We start from the raw sequence: 20335 nt of genomic DNA, 5'->3' as shown, positions 1-20335 counted from the left end.
CTTCTCTTCTCTTCTCTTCTCTTCTCTTCTCTTCTCTTCTCTTCTCTTCTCTTCTCTTCTCTTCTCTTCTCTTCTCTTCTCTTCTCTTCTCTTCTCTTCTCTTCTCTTCTCGTCTCGTCTCGTCTCGTCTCGTCTCGTCTCGTCTCGTCTCGCCTCGCCTCGCCTCGCCTCGCCTCGCCTCGCCTCGCCTCGCCTCGCCTCCTCTCCTCTCCTCTCCTCTCCTCTCCTCTCCTCTCCTCTCCTCTCCTCTCCTCTCCTCTCCTCTCCTCTCCTCTCCTCTCCTCTCCTCTCTATCTCTTGCATCATCTTAACTTCCCTCATCTTGCTTCATCTCATCTTAACTCATCATCTCATCTCATTGATAAAAATTGCAGCGGAGAGGTTTTCTGAGGTGACTGCAGAAATAAAATCTCTTTCATTGTTTCAAAGATTTTCCCTGTTGAAAAAGCAGCAATGATATTTAGAGTCATTAAAAAAAAGGGATGTTAAAATTTTAAGACTTTCCCTTGAATGCTATGTGCCCGGGAGAAGGTTTGTGAGGCTGAAAGAAAAGAGAACCCCAGTCACTGAAGTGTTTTATACGGCTGTTTCACAGGCTTCAGAGGACACGTTCAATATCGCTTTTGTAGGGGTCAACTGAGGAGGAATATAATTCTACACACACACACACACACAAACACACACACACACACACATACACACACACACACACACACGCACACACAACCATGAGCAAGCAGCGCAGCAGCCTGCTTCTTCTGCTGTGTGTGACTGCAATGTTAACAGGATCCTGTCTGTCCATCCTCGTCCGCCAACACACACACACACACACATACACACACACACACACACACACACACACACACACACACACACACACACACACACACACACACATGTGAGTGCACTGTTGGATGAATCTGGTGATTTACAGAATTCCTATTGGTCTCTGGATGATAATGGCATCCCTGTGGCTGGTGGTTCAGCATGGATGATCTGAGATACTGTTTGTTGAATTGCTCCCGTTGATAAATAATGTTTATTTACTGTCTGCGTTGTTTTAGCACACGATTCACCAAATGAATTATGCAAATCAGGTCACGACACAAGCACACCCAAAAATATCATCCTGAATACAATTTCTGATCTTGTGGTTCTGAGTTGGCGTATATAGGTCCTTCTCAAAAAATTAGCATATGTGATAAAAGTTCATTATTTTCCATAATGTAATGATAAATATTTAACTTTCATATGTTTTAGATTCATTGCACACCAACTGAAATATTTCAGGTCTTTTATTGTTTTACAGTTTTTCTCAATTGCTAAAACACTAAAACCCATCGGCTGAACAAATTTATCATTTGCCTGAACTCAGTTAGCTAATTGTGCAGTCTGTTTTCAATACCTTAAACCATTTCACATCATAAAACACAATTTGCAGATCTCACTTAGACTTTTCAGCAAAACTCTAAACACATTTTCATTGTCAAGACACATACTGCTCTCTAATGCACGTCATCCATACGGGTAAACACAAGTGGCAACAATCAAATACAAATGGAGAACACAATGTCATTGATTGAACACAACCACTCAAAACTGATTTAACCTGTTTCAAATGATGAGACAAAACCAATATCGGTACAGTGCATTGTAGGCTGTATACAATTAACAAATCGTATTGCCCTGAACATGTTGCTTTCCATTTGTTGACAGTACTGACTGTTCAATAGATTTTGAACAAGAATTACAATATTACAGAAACAAAGGACAAGTTTGTGAGATGCAGAGTACAGTACTGTAAAAATCAGACTAATCTAATGAAAATGCATATCTATAGCCCAAATTGTATTTATCGTGCGATTTATATGCCAAAATGAGTTTTTATGTGCATATGTTACACAGTTTTCGTGTGCATATGATACGTGTACACGTACTCCAAACAACTCAACCTAACCAATGGGGTGACAATGCAAATCATATGCACATAAAAACTAATTGTGCCGTATAAATCGCACAATAAATATAATTTGTGATGTATATGCATTTCATGAGAATGAGTTGGTAAAAATAGGAGGAAGAACAAAAAAATGCAAAGCAAAGCAGAGTAGCAATAATTTCTGACCAGTTTTGAGCTACTATGATGAAACATGTTTTCATTCATCACAAGACAATGAAAAAATATATTTCTGCCTGAGAACTATGTTTTGAACAATGTGTTTTCTATTTTTTGCTGTATTGTTTACTGATTGCTTGATAGTGTTTATCATTTTGATCACTTTGTTTATGATTTGAGAGCAGTGTTTGATTTTGAACACAGGCAAAACTGTTTTGAGGTGAAAGTTTCATTTTGCAAGAGAAGTCAGAGGTTTTGTGAATAGTGCTTGAAGAGGAGGTTTTGTGTTTAATGGTTTCAGAAAATGGAGCAAGGTTTCAGAAATAGTGTTTTAGCAATTGAGAAAAACTGTAATACTGATGATTTTGGCATACAGCTCATGAAAACCCCAAATTCCTATCTCAAAAAATTAGCATAGTCCATCCGACCAATAAAAGAAAAGTCAACCTTCAAATAATTATGTTCAGTTATGCACTCAATACTTGGTCGGGAATCCTTTTGCAGAAATGACTGCTTCAATGCGGCGTGGCATGGAGGCAATCAGCAGGTGGGACTGCTGAGGTGTTATGGAGGCCCAGGATGCTTCGATAGTGGCCTTAAGCTCATCCAGAGTGTTGGGTCTTGCGTCTCTCAACTTTCTCTTCACAGTATCCCACAGATTCTCAATGGGGTTCAGGTCAGGAGAGTTGGCAGGCCAATTGAGCACAGTAATACCATGGTCAGTAAACCATTTACCAGTGGTTTTGGCACTGTGAGCAGGTGCCAGGTCGTGCTGAAAAACCAAATCTTCATCTCCATAAAGCTTTTCAGCAGATGGAAGCATGAAGTGCTCCAAAATCTCCTGATAGCTAGCTGCATTGACCCTGCCCTTGATAAAACACAGTGGACCAACACCAGCAGCTGACATGGCACCCCAGACCATCACTGACTGTGGGGACTTGACACTGGACTTCAGGCATTTTGGCATTTCCTTCTCCCCAGTCTTCCTCCAGACTCTGGCACCTTGATTTCCGAATGACATCCAAAATTTGCTTTCATCCGAAAAAAGTACTTTGGACCACTGAGCAAAAGTCCAGTGCTGCTTCTCTGTAGGCCAAAAGTGTCTTGACCTGGGGAATGCAGCACCTGTAGCCCATTTCCTGCACACGCCTGTGCACGGTGGCTCTGGATGTTTCTAGTCCAGACTCAGTCCACTGCTTCCGCAGGTCCCCCAAGGTCTGGAATCGGTCCTTCTCCACAATCTTCCTCAGGGTCCGGTCACCTCTTCTCGTTTTTTGCCACACTTTTTCCTTCCCACAGACTTCCCACTGAGGTGCCTTGATACAGCACTCTGGGAACAGCCTATTCGTTCAGAAATTTCTTTCTGTGTCTTACCCTCTCGCTTGAGGGTGTCAATGATGGCCTTCTGGACAGAGTCTGGTCGGCAGTCTTACCCATGATTGCGGTTTTGAGTAATGAACCAGGCTGGGAGTTTTCAAAAGCCTCAGGAATCTTTTGCAGGTGTTTAGAGTTAATTAGTTGATTCAGATGATTAGGTTAATAGCTCGTTTAGAGAACCTTTTCATGATATGCTAATTTTTTGAGATTGAGATGGGTTTTCATGACCTTTAGGTTTTCTATAAATCTAATCAATTTCACTCAATTCTGACTTTATATCCCTCAATTCCGACTTTATATCCCTCAATTCCGACTTTATATCACTCAATTCTGACTTTATATCACTCAATTCTGACTTTATATCACTCGATTCTGACTTTATATCCCTCAATTCTGACTTTATATCACTCAATTCTGACTTTATATCCCACAATTCTGACTTTATATCCCTCAATTCTGACTTTATATCACTCAATTCTAAATGGACTGCATTTATATAGCGCTTTTATCCAAAGTGCTTTACATTTTTGCCTCACATTCACCCATTCATACACCGACGGCGATGTCAGCCATGTAAGGCGCCATCCAGCTCGTCGGGAGCAGCTGGGGTTAGGTGTCTTGCTCATGGACACCTCGACACTTGGTCAGGTGGAACCGGGGATTGAACCACCAACCTTCTGGTTTGTAGACAACCTACATGAACCACTGAGCCACTGCCGCCCCAAATTCTGACTTTATATCCCTCAATTCTGACTTTATATCCCTCAATTCTGACTTTATATCACTCAATTCTGACTTTAAATTGTGCATTCCCCTGAGAAACTTCGCATTTGCTTGTTTGCAAGCGAAAACAACGTTTCTCGCGGAAGTGGAACGGAAATATTTTGCGAGTCAATGCAAAGTTTCTTGAGGGAACGTAAACATTTTGTGAGAGAACACAAAGTTCCTCGTGGTAATGCAAATATTTTGCGAGCGAACAAAGTTTCTTGGGGAACGCAAAACAACTGCATTTCCTCTCATCTCATTTTTTTTCTACACCACATTCCTTTAATGGCTCTGTACTTTCCACTTATATTTTATGGAAAAGAGCCACATGAACTTCATAAATCTCCTTTTGTGTTCAAGAAAATAATCAAGAAAATAATCACAGAGAAACCGCATAAAGAGGAGTAAATGATTTTAATTATGAGTGAAATGCCTATTAATTTAGTTCACAAGATTTATCATTGTCCTCAGTATACGCTAAACATAATTAGTCTCTCTCTCTCTCTCTCTCTCTCTCTCTCTCTCTCTCTCTCTCTCTCTCTCTCTCTCTCTCTCTCTCTCTCTCTCTCTCTCTCTATTTCTTTCTTAGTTTCTTTTTAATGTTTGTCTTTGTGTATTTTTTTAATGACAGAAATTAAGCGAAAAAATAATTAGAAGAAAAATATGGATTTTGAAGTGTGATAATAAATTAAATAGAAAGTTTAATGAGAGTGTTTTGTGTCTGTTCAGTATAGGTCTTCTGCTGCTGGCCAAACCTCTGGACAGAGAGACCATTGACCAGTATCGTCTCATCGTCTCTGCTTCCGACGGCCACCCAGGAGGGGTGAGACTGCATCCATCCCACATTATCAGCACCACACCACTGACTGACAATTGCTCTGATTAAAATGGCGGATCACTTTGCATCTTCTGTTCATATCTTTCATAGCATATGTTTCTTGCTGAATGTTCCCATTAGTTTTAAGTGCCCCTATTATTATTATTATTATTTTTTTTTCAGATATTACCTTTTATGTAGCGTGTACTTTAACTGGTTGTGGATGTAAAAGGTCTGCAATGTTCCAAAGATTTCCTCTCATGATGTGTGCACAATTAGTGTAGTTATTGATTCTTAAAAGAAAGAACCGACTCTGAACCAAGGGCTAAAATAATTATTTGAATATATGTATGTCTAAAAGTCTAATTCTGACTTTATATCTCACAATTCTGACTTAATATCTCACAATTCTGACTTTATATCACACAATTCTGACTTTATATCACACAATTCTGACTTTATATCACACAATTCTGACTTAATATCTCACAATTCTGACTTTATATCACACAATTCTGACTTAATATCTCACAATTCTGACTTTATATCACTCAATTCTGACTTTATATCTCACAATTCTGACTTTATAGCACACAATTCTGACTTTATATCTCACAATTCTGACTTTATATCTCACAATTCTGACTTTATATCACACAATTCTGACTTTATATCTCACAATTCTGACTTTATATCACTCAATTCTGACTTTATATCTCACAATTCTGACTTTATATCTCACAATTCTGACTTTATATCACACAATTCTGACTTTATATCTCACAATTCTGACTTTATATCACACAATTCTGACTTTATATCACTCAATTCTGACTTTATATCTCACAATTCTGACTTTATATCTCACAATTCTGACTTTATATCTCACAATTCTGACTTTATATCACTCAATTCTGACTTTATATCTCACAATTCTGACTTTATATCTCACAATTCTGACTTTATATCTCACAATTCTGACTTTATATCTCACAATTCTGACTTTATATCTCATAATTCTGACTTTATATTTTACAATTCTGACTTTATATCTCACACTTCTGACTTTATATCACTCAATTTTGACTTTATATCACTCAATTATGACTTTATATCACTCAATTATGACTTTATATCACTCAATTATGACTTTATATCACTCAATTTTTACTTTATATCACTCAATGACTTTATATCACTCAATTTTTACTTTATATCTCACAATTCTGACTTAATATCTCACAATTCTGACTTTATATCTCACAATTCTGACTTTATATCACTCAATTCTGACTTAATATCTCACAATTCTGACTTTATATCACTCAATTCTGACTTTATATCACTCAATTCTGACTTTATATCTCACAATTCTGACTTTATATCACTCAATTCTGACTTTATATCTCAAAATTCTGACTTTATATCTCACAATATAGTCAGAATTGTGGCACTTTAAACTAATATTTTCACAAGCACAAACACAAAGAAAGCTGGGAAAACTGTATTCATCAGTTTATTTTCTAAAACTCTGCAAAGATGTTCAATAATGAGAGTCAATGCACATTCTGTTTAAACACGTTCAACTTTTTAAAAGAGCATTTACTTGGGCATAATCAGCTTAACTTTTCTAATGAGCAAACTTCAGCTAACAGAAACGCTGCTGTGCTAAATGACTGTATGAAGCTCATTTATCAAACACCGACTGATATCTGTAAAGATGATGAAGAGGGAGTTTTTAAGTAAGGCAGACATGTTAAAAGCATTTCGAAGCAGAATGATGTGCCTTAATCTCTTCTTGTGCAACATGTCGGAGCAAAATGACTTTCATGTGGTCAAACAAGCCCATTATATAATTTTTTTAATACATTTCAGATCATGGTCATAGAAAGTGCCATGCATTTAATTTATCAATGTAATTTACCTGACCTCCACTTCTTAAAATATGATAATGATATTGAATGAAATATTCAGTGCAGCTCACGTTCTTGAGATCAAACAGGCTTCAGTGGGGTTCAGCAGATTCGTTTTGCACTAGTCTTTCAGGTGTGTGTGTGTGTGTGTGTGTGTGTGTGTGTGTGTGTGTGTGTGTGTGTGTGTGTGTGTGTGTGTGTGTGTGTGTGTGTGTGTGTGTGTGTGTGTGTGTGTGTGTGTGTGTGTGTGTGTGTGTGTGTGTGTGTGTGTGTGTGTGATGTGATGTTGTTGATGACTCTTGACAAGAATTGTAAGACTCTTATGTGATGTTACAGTCTCATATAAGCACAAAAAAGTACTAGTGTAGTGCACCTCAACATGTTCGCCAAACAGCAACTCCATCTATGAATACAATTTTCTTCTTTGGTGAATTAATTTTTCATGCACATCCCACTGGGATTTAAACTCTACATGCTGATCTTGACTGATCGGTTGAATTTATATTCCTCACTGTGTGCTATTAAACTTTTAAGCCCCAGGAACTCAATTGCTTATGATTTAATTACATCTCTGCAAATGTGTTTCTGGAATAGAGTCAGAAACTAAATTGTGACAATTTTTTTTTTTTTTTTTTTTTTTTTTTTTAGAGAAGTCATTTTCAATACTTAAAAAGGCAAAAAAAAAAAAGAGTGACAGACAGCAGAAGGATGAATGTCAGTCAGAGCGAAAGCTGTGAAAGGTTCAGGGTCTGACAGCTTGTGCTGAGTGATGTGCAAAGACTTATTTTAACATAATTAATAATTGCATATATAATTTTATTTTTATTTTTTCTAATTTAGTAATTTAGTTTTTAGTAATTTAGTAATTTTTATTGTCAATATCTCATTTCAATTTTAAATTAAAAATTTAAATTCTTTCTTTCTTTCTTTCTTTCTTTCTTTCTTTCTTTCTTTCTTTCTTTCTTTCTTTCTTTCTTTCTTTCTTTCTTTCTTTCTTTCTTTCTAATTAAATAAGTTAAATAAGTTTAGTTTTTCTTTTTCTTTTCTCTTTTTTTGGGGGTGGGGGTGGGATGGATTTTAGTTAACAATGTTTTTTTTTTTTTTTTTTTTACTGTCATAATCATGGATTGCCATTCAACAGTATGGAGCCCAATTTGGACCCCCACAAACCATGATGATGTGTTTCCAGTTATCAAATTTGAACATTTATTTTTTTAATAATTTAATTTGTAAAAAATAATAATAATAATAATACACATTTATAACACTATATATTGTGTTAAATTACATTGTCAGTAAATGACAAAAAAAAAAAAAAAAAAAAAATTGTATGGACGCTCCTGCGAGGGTGTTTGTAATACAATGGCCTGACCAACATAAATAATCTCTCTTTTTTTCCCCTCTTTTGGAAAGTCATGGAAACTATCAATTTCCTTTTGCTATTGCTATTGGAACAAATGGAGGTACAAAAATTATATTTGCTGTCATCTCATGTATAGAAGTTTACCGAACTATGCCGACTTCTACATCTAATAACCCCGGGATTGTGAAAAAGGTCAATTCTTATTAAAGATGTATAAGCCTGACTGAAGAATTACAGGTTGGTACCAATTTTATTCCAGGACCAACAAGGGTGTTGATCTGATAACTTGTCCTTATGCATTAGCGATTAGCATTAAGGTTTGTATCAGTAATATATATTTGAAGGCTTCCCCTCCTCATATCCCCCTGAGACGAGAGATTTATGTATTTTATGTGTCTAAAAAAGCCTCCGATGACCACGCGCCAAACTGGACACGCGCCATGAATGACTGTGCAGCCATGAATGACTGTGCAGGCGTGAATGACTGTGCAGCAGTGAATGACTGTGCAGCCGTGAATGACTGTGCAGCCGTGAATGACTGTGCAGCCGTGAATGACTGTGCAGCCGTGAATGACTGTGCAGCCGTGAATGACTGTGCAGGCGTGAATGACTGTGCAGCCGTGAATGACTGTGCAGCCGTGAATGACTGTGCAGCCGTGAATGACTGTGCAGCCGTGAATGACTGTGCAGCCGTGAATGACTGTGCAGCCGTGAATGACTGTGCAGCCGTGAATGACTGTGCAGGCGTGAATGACTGTGCAGCCGTGAATGACTGTGCAGCCATGAATGACTGTGCAGCCGTGAATGACTGTGCAGCCGTGAATGACTGTGCAGCCGTGAATGACTGTGCAGCCGTGAATGACTGTGCAGCCGTGAATGACTGTGCAGGCGTGAATGACTGTGCAGGCGTGAATGACTGTGCAGCCGTGAATGACTGTGCAGCCGTGAATGACTGCCATGCTTAGCTCAGCTCAGCTCTTCACTCTCGTGATGAATGCAATCAGACTCCTGCTGTGTTTGTGCTGTGACTATCGTTCGGCTCACTCACACTTTATTGAACAGATACATTCAGTTTTTAATTGTAGTGTTATCTCTAACTTAACTCAATTATTTTATTACCATAAAAATGCAAACGACATTGGGAGCAGTGCTGCGGTAGGCAATGTAGGGCAGTGAAGCAAGTGCATTCTAGGAGTTGTTGTCTTTCATCCACATGAGCCACATTTCTATTAAGTAAATGATCCATTTTAAATACACATTCATCTTTCCAGCAGTGAAGTATCCCTTTTATTAATTCCTGCCAATATTTAATGAATATGTCTGTATTTGTAGACTTCCACTGCCACCGTCATCATTGTCGTCACGGATGTGAATGACAACGACCCCACCTTTGACCTTACTTTACCCAGAAACCTGACAGTTAAGGAAGAAGAGGCCAATGTGTTTGTGGGTCAAGTCAGGGTAAGTACCATGAAAACATAAATAAATTATCTTTAGTTTGGGCCTTTTTCCACAACATTTCTAAACATTTCTAACTAAGTTTGCAAGCTTCTAAGGGTCCTGTAAGGTTCGCACCTGTTACCTTTTTACCTGTCATGCTGCTCAGATCTTCAAACAGCACTTTCTATTGTTCCCCAATTAAGTCATGGCAAATTAGAGTCATTAGTCACCTTACAGTCTGTCGCTGATGACTGCTTCTGTTCCGCCCTGCCAAGCGGTTGGATTTTTAATAAGCATGTTTGATTAATCATGCTTTTGGTTGGTTAGAAAGATAATCAATGAAAGATGCGTCAGGCTTTCATTCACAATTCCGTGATTGTCATCATGCTCCTCTTTGCCGCTCATTTGTTGCTCTGTGATGTCTTGATCACCGAGTTCGGGTCTGATGTGATTGACAGAAGTGAGATGACGCAACTTTTCCTTTGTGAATAAATAAAACTGCTATTGAAATCATTTAGTGCGTTGAGATCATGTGGCGTGATATTGTTTTTTTAACAAACTAACATCTACATCTCTAAAGCGTTATGAGTGCTCTTGCTAAAGCCTCCTTATGAGCTGTTCTTCACTTTCCATCCTCTTTCTTTTCATTTCATCATCCTCTCACCGTCGAAACATGTTCTGTGTAGTCTGCCATGTTCACAACACGCAGGTGCTCACCGAACTTTGAGGCCTCACTCTCAAATTCACACACAGTTCCCCGTGGAGATCTAAACCACCTGGATTCTTATTGTGTGCTGTGACAACAAAGAGACATACACATACGGACACTTACTTCACACATCGCAAACGCACGCCAGTGTGTGTACACGCCACTACAAACACATACAGCCGTGATGTTTGCCACAGGCTAATATGTCCAAAGGCTTTAAGATACTATTCACACTGAGAGCTTCAAACAAACATCTATCTATCTATCTATCTATCTATCTATCTATCTATCTATCTATCTATCTATCTATCTATCTATCTATCTATCTATCTATCTATCTATCTATCTATCTATCTATCTATCTATCTATCTATCTATCTATCTATCTATCTATCTATCTATCTATCTATCTATCTATCTATCTATCTATCTATCTATCTATCATGTATATCTGACTTTCTGTCTGTCTGTCTATCTATGTCTGTCCATCCACACACACACACATACTGTACAAACCGTATTTTCTATCCCCTTACACTGCCCCTGCCCCTAAACCTACCCATCACAGGAAACATTCTGCATTTTTTCTTTCTAAAAAAAAACTCAAATCCCTGTATGATTTATAAGCCTTTTGAAAAGTTGGGACATGGCAATGTCCTCAAATTTCACCCTCTCCTTGTTATACCTATGTCATACCTATGTCACTATACACATTTGTGTCCTTATGTCACAAAAACATGCCCCCCCCCCCCCACACACACACACACACACACACATAATTTACTTAAAAAGCATGGTCAAGTGGTTTCACCCAACTATATTGAATAATTTTTTACAAATAACAATTTAGTTATATGAACAAAATAATTTCAAGTAAAGATGATAATTACTTTGAGTAAATACAATCCATTTAAAAAAATTCTCTGTTACATAATATGTATATGTGCAGTTTACTTAATAATGTAATTGTTATACATTTATAAAAGCTTATTTTAGAATAATTTACCTTATTAAATTAACGTTTTGCTCTACAAGTGTAAGGGGAAATATTTAAAATAATAATAAGCATATTTTTAGAAAAAAAATATGCAAAAATAACTGATTGGACAAACTCTTTGTTTGAATCAAACTTTAATTGAGGGCAGGCAATCCTTTAAAAGAAAAATCTCCCTTTGCTTTAAACTTTGAGCGTTGTAACTTTGCAGATGTTGTTTATGCTCAAACAGCAACACTACACACTAGCTACAGTTAGAAAAGTGAAATTGTGTTTTACCACCCCTTTAAAAACGAAGTAAACTAAGAAATAAGGATGTACATTGAACTTTCTATTGGTTAAATAATCCTGAATAAATACATTTCTCTGGTCTATGATGCAAATGTATTAACATAATTGGCATAAATACTTTTGGAAAGTTTTAGCATGCCCTGTGAATCTCCACCTAATACTATTTTAAGTAACACTTTGTTAAGTCTTCATAATTATTATTCATGCATTTGTTTGAGCATTAGTGTTTATGTATTATCTGACTATAAATGCTAAATATGTTAAATGTTTGACTAAATGCACTATTAAAAATGTATTTGAAATGAACTAGTGGAGGCAAAAAGGTGATTTAAAACTTAAAAGAAATGTTGAAATGTTTCTTGACATTGAATAGCAGTCACCAGTAATGTTAGGAAACCGGCTTTTAATAATGCATTGTGTAGTGTTTGTTTGTTTACTTATAGCTCTGTTTACATATTCATCCCATTACTTAATTATTGAGGCGAGCAGATGCCATGTAAGTGTGCTGTCAGGACGTTTGATGAGTGTTGCTGGTGAGAGGGCCACGGGCAGCACTTTCATTCCTCAGCGCTCAGATGTGGCTGTAATTTCTCAAGGCTCAGACATGCTTCTTTCATTTCACTTATTTCCATTCGCCGCATTTGGATTTTGGCCCTTCATCCCCCTCATCTTCCTGTCCCTCCTCTCATCTCTCCCTCTCTTCTCCTGGAGTCTCTGTCGTTCATGTCGGTTACTCTGCATGCTTCTCTAATAACCCCCCCAGTTATTCTTCCCATCTGCATCTGTAATTACTAGAGGAAGGAATTATGGCAGGCACCTCTGAAGCCATTACAGCCGAGCGCTGCTCCCTTCCTCACATACAAATGAGCCGCTGCAACCACACAAGAATTAGGATTAGTTCAGCAAGTCTTTATTTATTTGCCCTAAAGTACTGCCAGCAATTAATATTTTATTTTATTTTATTTTATTTTATTTTATTTTATTTTATTTTATTTTATTTTATTTTATTTTATTTATTTTATTTTACTTTACTTTATTTTATTTTATTTTATTTATTATTTATTATTTATTATTTTATATTTATAATTATGTAAAGTGAATTTTATTCATTGTAAAGGCTATAAAAGGGATAGTTCACCCAAAAATAAAAATGTTTTGTCATTTAATCACCCTTCTGTTGAACACAAATTGAGCAGAAAATATTTTGAAGTGTTATTAACCAGACAATTGATTGTAGCCATTGACTACCATAGTAGGGGAAAAAATGGCTGCCATCGACTTTTTGGTTAACAACATTCTTCAAAAATCTTCTTTTTTATTGCATTCAGCAGAAGAAAGAAACTCAAACAAGTTTGAAACAACATGAGGATGAATAAATTATAACAGAATTTCCATTTTGGGCTGAACTATCCCTCACAGTAACAATATTTTGTTTGTATAATACATAATTGTTACTTTTTAGCATTCATATTGTATGTACCATACAAAAGTTTGGGATTTTTTTATGTTATTGAAAGAAGTGTCTTATGCAGTTGGATTTGTTTCATTAATAATACAGTATAAACAGTAATACCGTGACGTTTTTTCATTATTTAAAATATTGATTTTAAAATGTCATTTATTTCTGTTATGGCAAAGCTGAATTTTCAGCATCATTACTCCAGTCTTCAGTGCCATTATCCTTTAAAAATCATTCTAATATGCTCAGGAAACATGTATTATCATTTTCAATGCTGCAAACAGTTGCGTTTTGTAGAAACTGTAATCTTTTTTTTTTTTTTTTAGGCTTCCTTGTTGAAAAGAAAGTTAAAAATAACAAATATAACCGCATTTATTTGAAATAGAAATATTTGATAACATTATAAATTAATCACTTAAGATCAATTAATTGCAAGTTGATTTCATTAAAATAACATACTAACCCCAAACCTTTGAATTGTATTGTACATTTATTTTATTTGTTTATTTATTCTGTATAAATAAAAATGTATGACCAGGAATTTATGTTTTTGCTTCCAGGCTACTGATCCTGATGCCGGGCTCAACGGTCAGGTCCGATACCGGCTGCTTTCCTTTGCATCTCTGTTCACCATAAACGCCACGGGCAGCATCTTCACAGCCGTCCCGTTGGACAGAGAGACTCGCAGCCGGTACGATCTGATCGTGGAGGCGTCAGATGGGGCGGTTGACCCCCGCAGGACCACCATCACGCTGCTGGTGGAGGTATTAGACATCAATGACAACAGCCCTGTGTTTTCCCAGCCCACCTACGCAGTCAACGTTCAAGAGAACACCCCAGCTGGAACCGTCATCCTGAGACTCAGTGTGAGTACTCCGTTCACATTACGCTTGACTCATCGATAGCTCAGCGCTCTGTAGTTCTCTCATATCTGAAACTTCACGATTTGACGTTGACGACTGGCGTAAACTGTTGAGAAAGTTAAAGGTGAACTGTGAAATTTCTGCGTCACCAGTCAGCCTCCGTTTGACCAGGCATCTATCCTGACTTTTAAAAAGGAAGGAAAAACAGATTGAATGTGGGTGTGTGTTTATTTATGTGTCTGTCTATCTGTGTTGTGTCTGCTGGCCTGACAGTAACCGGCTGATTATGTGTGCTGTGTTTCCCTTGAGAGTGTGGGGTAAAACATCTCTACATTTCCCTTTTTATTCCTGACGGGCTGCATATTTAACTAGATAAATATTGACAAGCTTGACAGACCCAGTGTGAAAAGCTGGAGATGCTGTCTTGAGGTAATGTGCCTCTAAACGATCATGCTCTTGGGACTTTTAACAGAACGCCAACGTAACAACACAATCACCAATGAATTTTAAATAAACTAGAGACAAATATGAGCAAAAAGTCTCAGTGACATCCTCACTAAACTGTTACGCCGCTTTAAGTGGCAAAAGTCTTAATTGTATCTACAAGGGAGAGATTTTTTACGAAGGGTCTCGTAGGTCAAAGTCGGCAGTGACCAGTGTTGTTTGTATCTCTTTCAGCTGAGTCATTTTACAAGTAGTTTTAGCCAGGCAAGATTTGGGGGGGATCTTATCTGAAAATATTTCAGCTCGCCATTGATGTATATTTGGGTTGAAACATCAACAGGTAAATAGTGTACAAATGTTAGATATCGGAAATGAATTAGCAGAATATAATGCTATTTTATGCTATTTTCCAAATAAATATTTTAACGTGTTAGGAATTATAAATTAATCATATGCGTTAAAGGGACACGCCGACTTTTTGGGACTTTAGCTTATTAACCATATCCCCAGAGTTAGATAAGGCATACCATTCTCATTTTCGTGCATACCATAACTCTGACTAGGGATGGGTACCGAAACCCGGTATTAAACGGGACCCGGGGGTGAATTTTGAAAGACCGTTGTATCGATAAGCTCGGACGTTATCGGTTCTGCTGTCGGTACTTTTGAAAATACACGTGACGAGAGGGAGGGAGGGAGGGAGGGAGGGAGGGAGGGAGGGAGGGAGAGAAAGAGAGAGAGAGAGAGAGAGAGAGAGAGAGAGAGAGAGAGAGAGAGAGAGAGAGAGAGAGAGAGAGAGAGAGACCGACCCTTAAAATCTTTTTTATTTACAATAAATATATCAAAACACAAAACCAAAAAAACTTCTTGAAAAATAATATAAAAAAAAAAATATATATATATATATATATATATATATATATGATGAGTCTCGATTTCTGTTGATACATCATTTGGTGTAAACAGAATGAAAACATGGATCCTTCATGTCTTGGTACCACTGTGCAGGCTGCTGGTGGTGGTGTAATGGTGTGGGGTGTTTTCTTAGCACACTTTAGGACCCTTAGTACCACTTGGGCATCGTTTAAATGCCACGGCCTACCTGAGCATTGTTTTGGACCATGTCCATCCCTTTATGACCACCATGTACCCATTCTCTGATGGCTACTTCCAGCAGGATAATGCACCATGTCACAAAGCTTGAATCATTACAAATTGGTTTCTTGAACATGACAGTGAGTTCATTGTATTAAAATGGCCCCCACAGTCACCAGATCTCAACCCAATAGAGCATCTTTTGGCCAATCAGCCTTGCTGATATATCAGTCAACCCCTAATATACAGTATATAGCAACTGGACACATTTATATTCATATACCATGGAAAAAACAATATGTGTTCACATACGCAGCAGTATCAGCAGGCACAATTGAAAAGTGAATTCCCCTCTTGGATTCAGACTGAATGATAAGTAAGGTTGTCTATGTGTGTGTGGTTGGCGGTTGAGGGGCAAATGAGTGACACTGTTTGAAGACGGTGATCTCGCTGCTTTATTTTTATCTCAGTGTGTCTGACACCTTCAGGTCCCTGCAGCACTGGCTGGTGTCAGAGCGCTGTGAGTCCTGGTGACAGGATCTGGTCCTGGGCTGATCAGCTAATCAGATTCCCTGTGCTGCTTCTCTCGAGGGTTCCCAAGCTTTATTTATATACTTCTGAAACCTTTGAGATCAGTGTAGAATTTAATTCCTTGTGCCTTCCACATCAAAGGAAGACACCTGAAATGTCCCCACACCCACAGAGAGACTGCTCAGAGTGTCTCACCTCTCCTCTCCTCTGCTGTGCTGTGCTGTCTGTTAGCTTTCACTCCTAATCAGCTTCAGCTGCAAAACACAGCAATAAATCTATGAGTGGTTAGCATGTGCAGTGGCCCCAAAATATATTTGGACACCTGAGGCAATTTAAAAATGTATAAATGTCATTGCATTAAGATATCAAACCAAGTGGCATTTATTTTAAAGGCGCACTTTTCAAGTAAAACATTTCACACAATGTTGAAAAAAAAAAAAAAAAAAACGTATTTTTGATGGGGAAATAGAACACGAACAAATGTTGGGTTATTTTTTATTTTTATTTATTTTTAATAATGTGGTGGTTTATTTAACCCAACATAATGGATTGATAAATGTTTACTATAATGTTAGCTTTTTTCTTTTTACTTCATACATGAATTAATGTAACCCTTTAAACAAAAAACAAAAAAAATACTCCACACAACCACTGTTTGCATGATGATACCTTTAATTTCTAATTTCGCTCGTATTTTACAGCATAGCATATTGTGTAAATTGTAATACTATTGCCTACAATTAAGCTTGTCTAACAAACATTTGAAAGTAATTCAAGTGTAACTGACCGGTCTGTTTTAACATTTCCACTGAAACGGCGCTAGATCTCGTGCAGGAGTTGTTTCACTCATACCCGAAATATGCTGTGACTGACTCCATACCTTTTTCCATAATTAATCAGTGTACAGTTCTGAGAACATATTTTAATATCCTAAGTATTTATATTTTGTATTTTTTTTATAAAATCATAAAAGTTTATGCAAGGCATCAGTGGTTCCCATCATGTGAAAAGGACGACTCAACACTTGTTTAGGTGACTCACATTGTGCCCCTCTAATTTTATGCTTTGCATTAAATTAAATGATATAGGCCTAAAGTACAGAAACACATTTATAAATTGTATACATATGGAATGCCAAGTCTACCAAAAAAAAAAAAAAAAAAATACTCTTTACCCTATGGACAAAGAAATGTATAAATACATAAATGTAAAAATAAATAAATGTATAAATTAATAATTGTGGAAATAAATACAAATTTAAATGTAGACATACATAAAATAAACAAGGAAATAAATGGAAAAAAATTTGTATTTCATTTTATCTTTTTTGCTTTTCTTTGTTTATTTATTTAGTTTATGTATATTTTTATTTATTTTTCATTTTGGCAGACTTGGCATTCCATAATACAAAGCTGTATTTTACCAAAGAGACGCACCAATTTGGCAGAGCTGCGCTGCTCTCTCCTGAAGAGGATGCAAAAATCCTGCGATAAATAACAACCCTGGGTTGTTAGGTCTAAACCAGGAGCTGGGTAACACAAAAGCTACCCCAACACTGAAAGAAATTACCTCAAAAAAATTACCCAGGAAGTTCAAACCAAGATTTAGGTTGGAAAAACAACCAAGAGGTTTTTAGAGTGCATAGTCTGGACTTTGGTTTGATATCCTATCATCTAATGCTGTGACATTCATGTGTCTATTCCAGAGAAAACCTTTGCTGCTCTCCTGATATCATATGGTTTGTTGAGCTGACTAACTCTTTCCTCACCAGGTTTTTTCATCTTGAAACATTGAAAACACGGAAAGCCGGAAATGTATGCCAATGGCAGGAAACCTTTTTCTCATAAATGACGGACATTTCCGTCAATGGCAGAAAGATAGTTATTACATGTTCTTGGTCTGATTTACCAGTGCACATTATTGCAAATGGCTTTATTTAGTAATCTTTAGTAATTATTGTTTTAGTTTTTTCTTTATTATTATTTTATTGTCAAGACTTAAAGGTACCATGTGTAATATTTATGCGACAGAATATCTATTGACAGTATTGCAAGATAATATACACAACTATGTTTTTGAGTTGTGTATAAAGACCTTACATAAGGAACCATTATGTTTTTATTACATTAGAATGAGCTATTTCTATCTTCATACACAGCGACTGAAGTCACCATTTTCTTCAGTTGCCCATAGCGAACAAACTGCTCTACAGAGAGCTAGCTACTCTCTGCTGTCTCAGATGACAACATGTTTGTCCTGTGTCAGCCACCGCTGACTGCTAATTCTCTGTGCTTTGTAAGGGAGGGGTGAGCGGTGGGTGGTTGCAATTCAAAACCTCACCACTAAATGCCACTAAAATTTACACAGTGCACCAATTTCAATAAACGAATAAAGATGTTAACAATGTAACCTGCTGAGGAAGTACTCAGTAGTTCTTTTCATAAGCAAAATTCCTACAACTATTACTAATGCCTATTTTGCATAATCCAGTAACTTTAATTACAATGATTTACAAACTACAAGCCCCTCTTACTGCTTCACCACATCTCCTCCAACCACCTGCCGCAATTTTGGTATTTAACGGCAAAATTTCACAATCCAATGTTTACTTGTTTACTTTATTAAGAAGGTGTACACGTGTTTGATTTATTCATCCGCATTTCATTCCAAACCACTCTGGCTTTCCTTCTTCTGTGTAACAAAAACAAAAATATATTTTTTAAGGAATGTTTTCACAGTTTTTACTCTGTCTATACATTGAAAGTCATGCAGATATTGCCCAATTTGGGATTGAGTAAATGAGAATATAAATGTTAATAAATTCCTTTAAGGAATTTGTTAAGCTACTGTTATGCAACTTTATACCTAATTTACACATGGTTGTAAACAGTTCCAAATTAGGGATCTACAGAACCTTTTTTGTGCTAAATAGAACCCTTTTTATAATGTTCTGTAAAAGCCATGCTTTGAAAGTGCTATAGGTGCTATATATTAATATTTTCAGTTACACTGTGTCTCTTCTATTTGTTTATGTAAAAACAATTATGTTTATGAAGGCCAAAATTAATAACTATTAAATAACTTTGAAAAAAAGTATATATATATTATAAAAAAGTATATATATATATATAAAGAACAATATTGATCATATCCTTAAAGCTGCACTATGTAATTTTTTTCATACACTAGATGGCGCCTATTCAAAACTAAGGTGCAGTTTGATGACGCCAAGTTCGAGCTCAGAATTTTGGGACATGTGGTTTTCACCTCACAGCTGGTGGAAAAGAATCGGGCTAGGACTCGGGCAGAAATCATGTTCATGGATGGGATTATTAACGTTACTGTAGTATGAAGCAGAGCAGGGCCAAGTGCTGAGGGAGCTGAGCAAGGCTGCTGGAGAGATTGACACAAGGCTAACGAGCATTGGGTCTTTTATTGTGACGGGACACAGTCGTGAACGCGATTTCTGCTTTTCTGTTCATGAGTATGAGGTAACGCAGCTATGTTTATCATATCAGATACATTTAAGTGTGTTTAAAATTATGTTATGACGTTACTCTGTGCGTTCGTTCAGCGGCTGCTGTGACACTTGTTCACACTGCTAAGAGTAAAGCGTTTCTGCTAAATAAAACTGGAAACCGAGGGTAACGCAGATATGACGCAATTGACAGGGGACTCCCTCAGAAGCTATGCTCAGACATCCCGGCTCCTTGGTTAAAATAGCTTTTTTTATCACAATTTACAAATAGTTGGAAACATCTGGGATATTATAAGAACTCAACAATATATAACACTGGCCTAGTGGCATTTGGATATTTTACTGCAAACATACTACATAGTGCACCTTTAACTGAACAGAGCTGCTTACACTTACATGTTCTGTTAAACTAAGAAGAGAAAAAGACAGGCTGGAAGGAACCCAGTAACAACTTGAGACTTAAAATGTAAAGACATTTTAAGAAATAAATGATTTACCTGTTGAGAGTGTGTTGACAGTGTGTGTAATAGGATGGCTGAGCTTCAGAAAATCAGCAATGAGGTGGCTTTGAGAGTTGCCGATTTGAAAAACAAGAAGGCGGGGGGAAAAAACTAATCTCTGACACAAAGAACCATTTCAGCATACGTTACTACGTGTAAAGAACCGTTCTTTTTTATAAA

The 20335-nt window shown here is 36.9% G+C and overlaps 1 protein-coding gene across 1 annotated transcript in view; it reads left to right on the top strand.

The window, feature by feature from the left end:
* Positions 1-20335, top strand: part of pcdh15a (protocadherin-related 15a) — a 361007-nt gene that overhangs the window by 217827 nt on the left and 122845 nt on the right. Inside the window, exons 18-20 of the mRNA XM_067421546.1 lie at positions 4988-5081; positions 9684-9812; positions 13805-14110. Of these exons, the coding sequence (XP_067277647.1) occupies positions 4988-5081; positions 9684-9812; positions 13805-14110 (529 nt within the window). The remainder of the gene's footprint in view (positions 1-4987; positions 5082-9683; positions 9813-13804; positions 14111-20335) is intronic.

This window comes from Pseudorasbora parva, chromosome 17 (genome assembly GCF_024679245.1).
Source record: "Pseudorasbora parva isolate DD20220531a chromosome 17, ASM2467924v1, whole genome shotgun sequence".
NCBI lineage: Eukaryota > Metazoa > Chordata > Actinopteri > Cypriniformes > Gobionidae > Pseudorasbora > Pseudorasbora parva.
The sequence above is the reverse complement of the archived record's forward strand: the minus strand, read 5'-3'. Positions and strand labels throughout refer to the sequence as shown.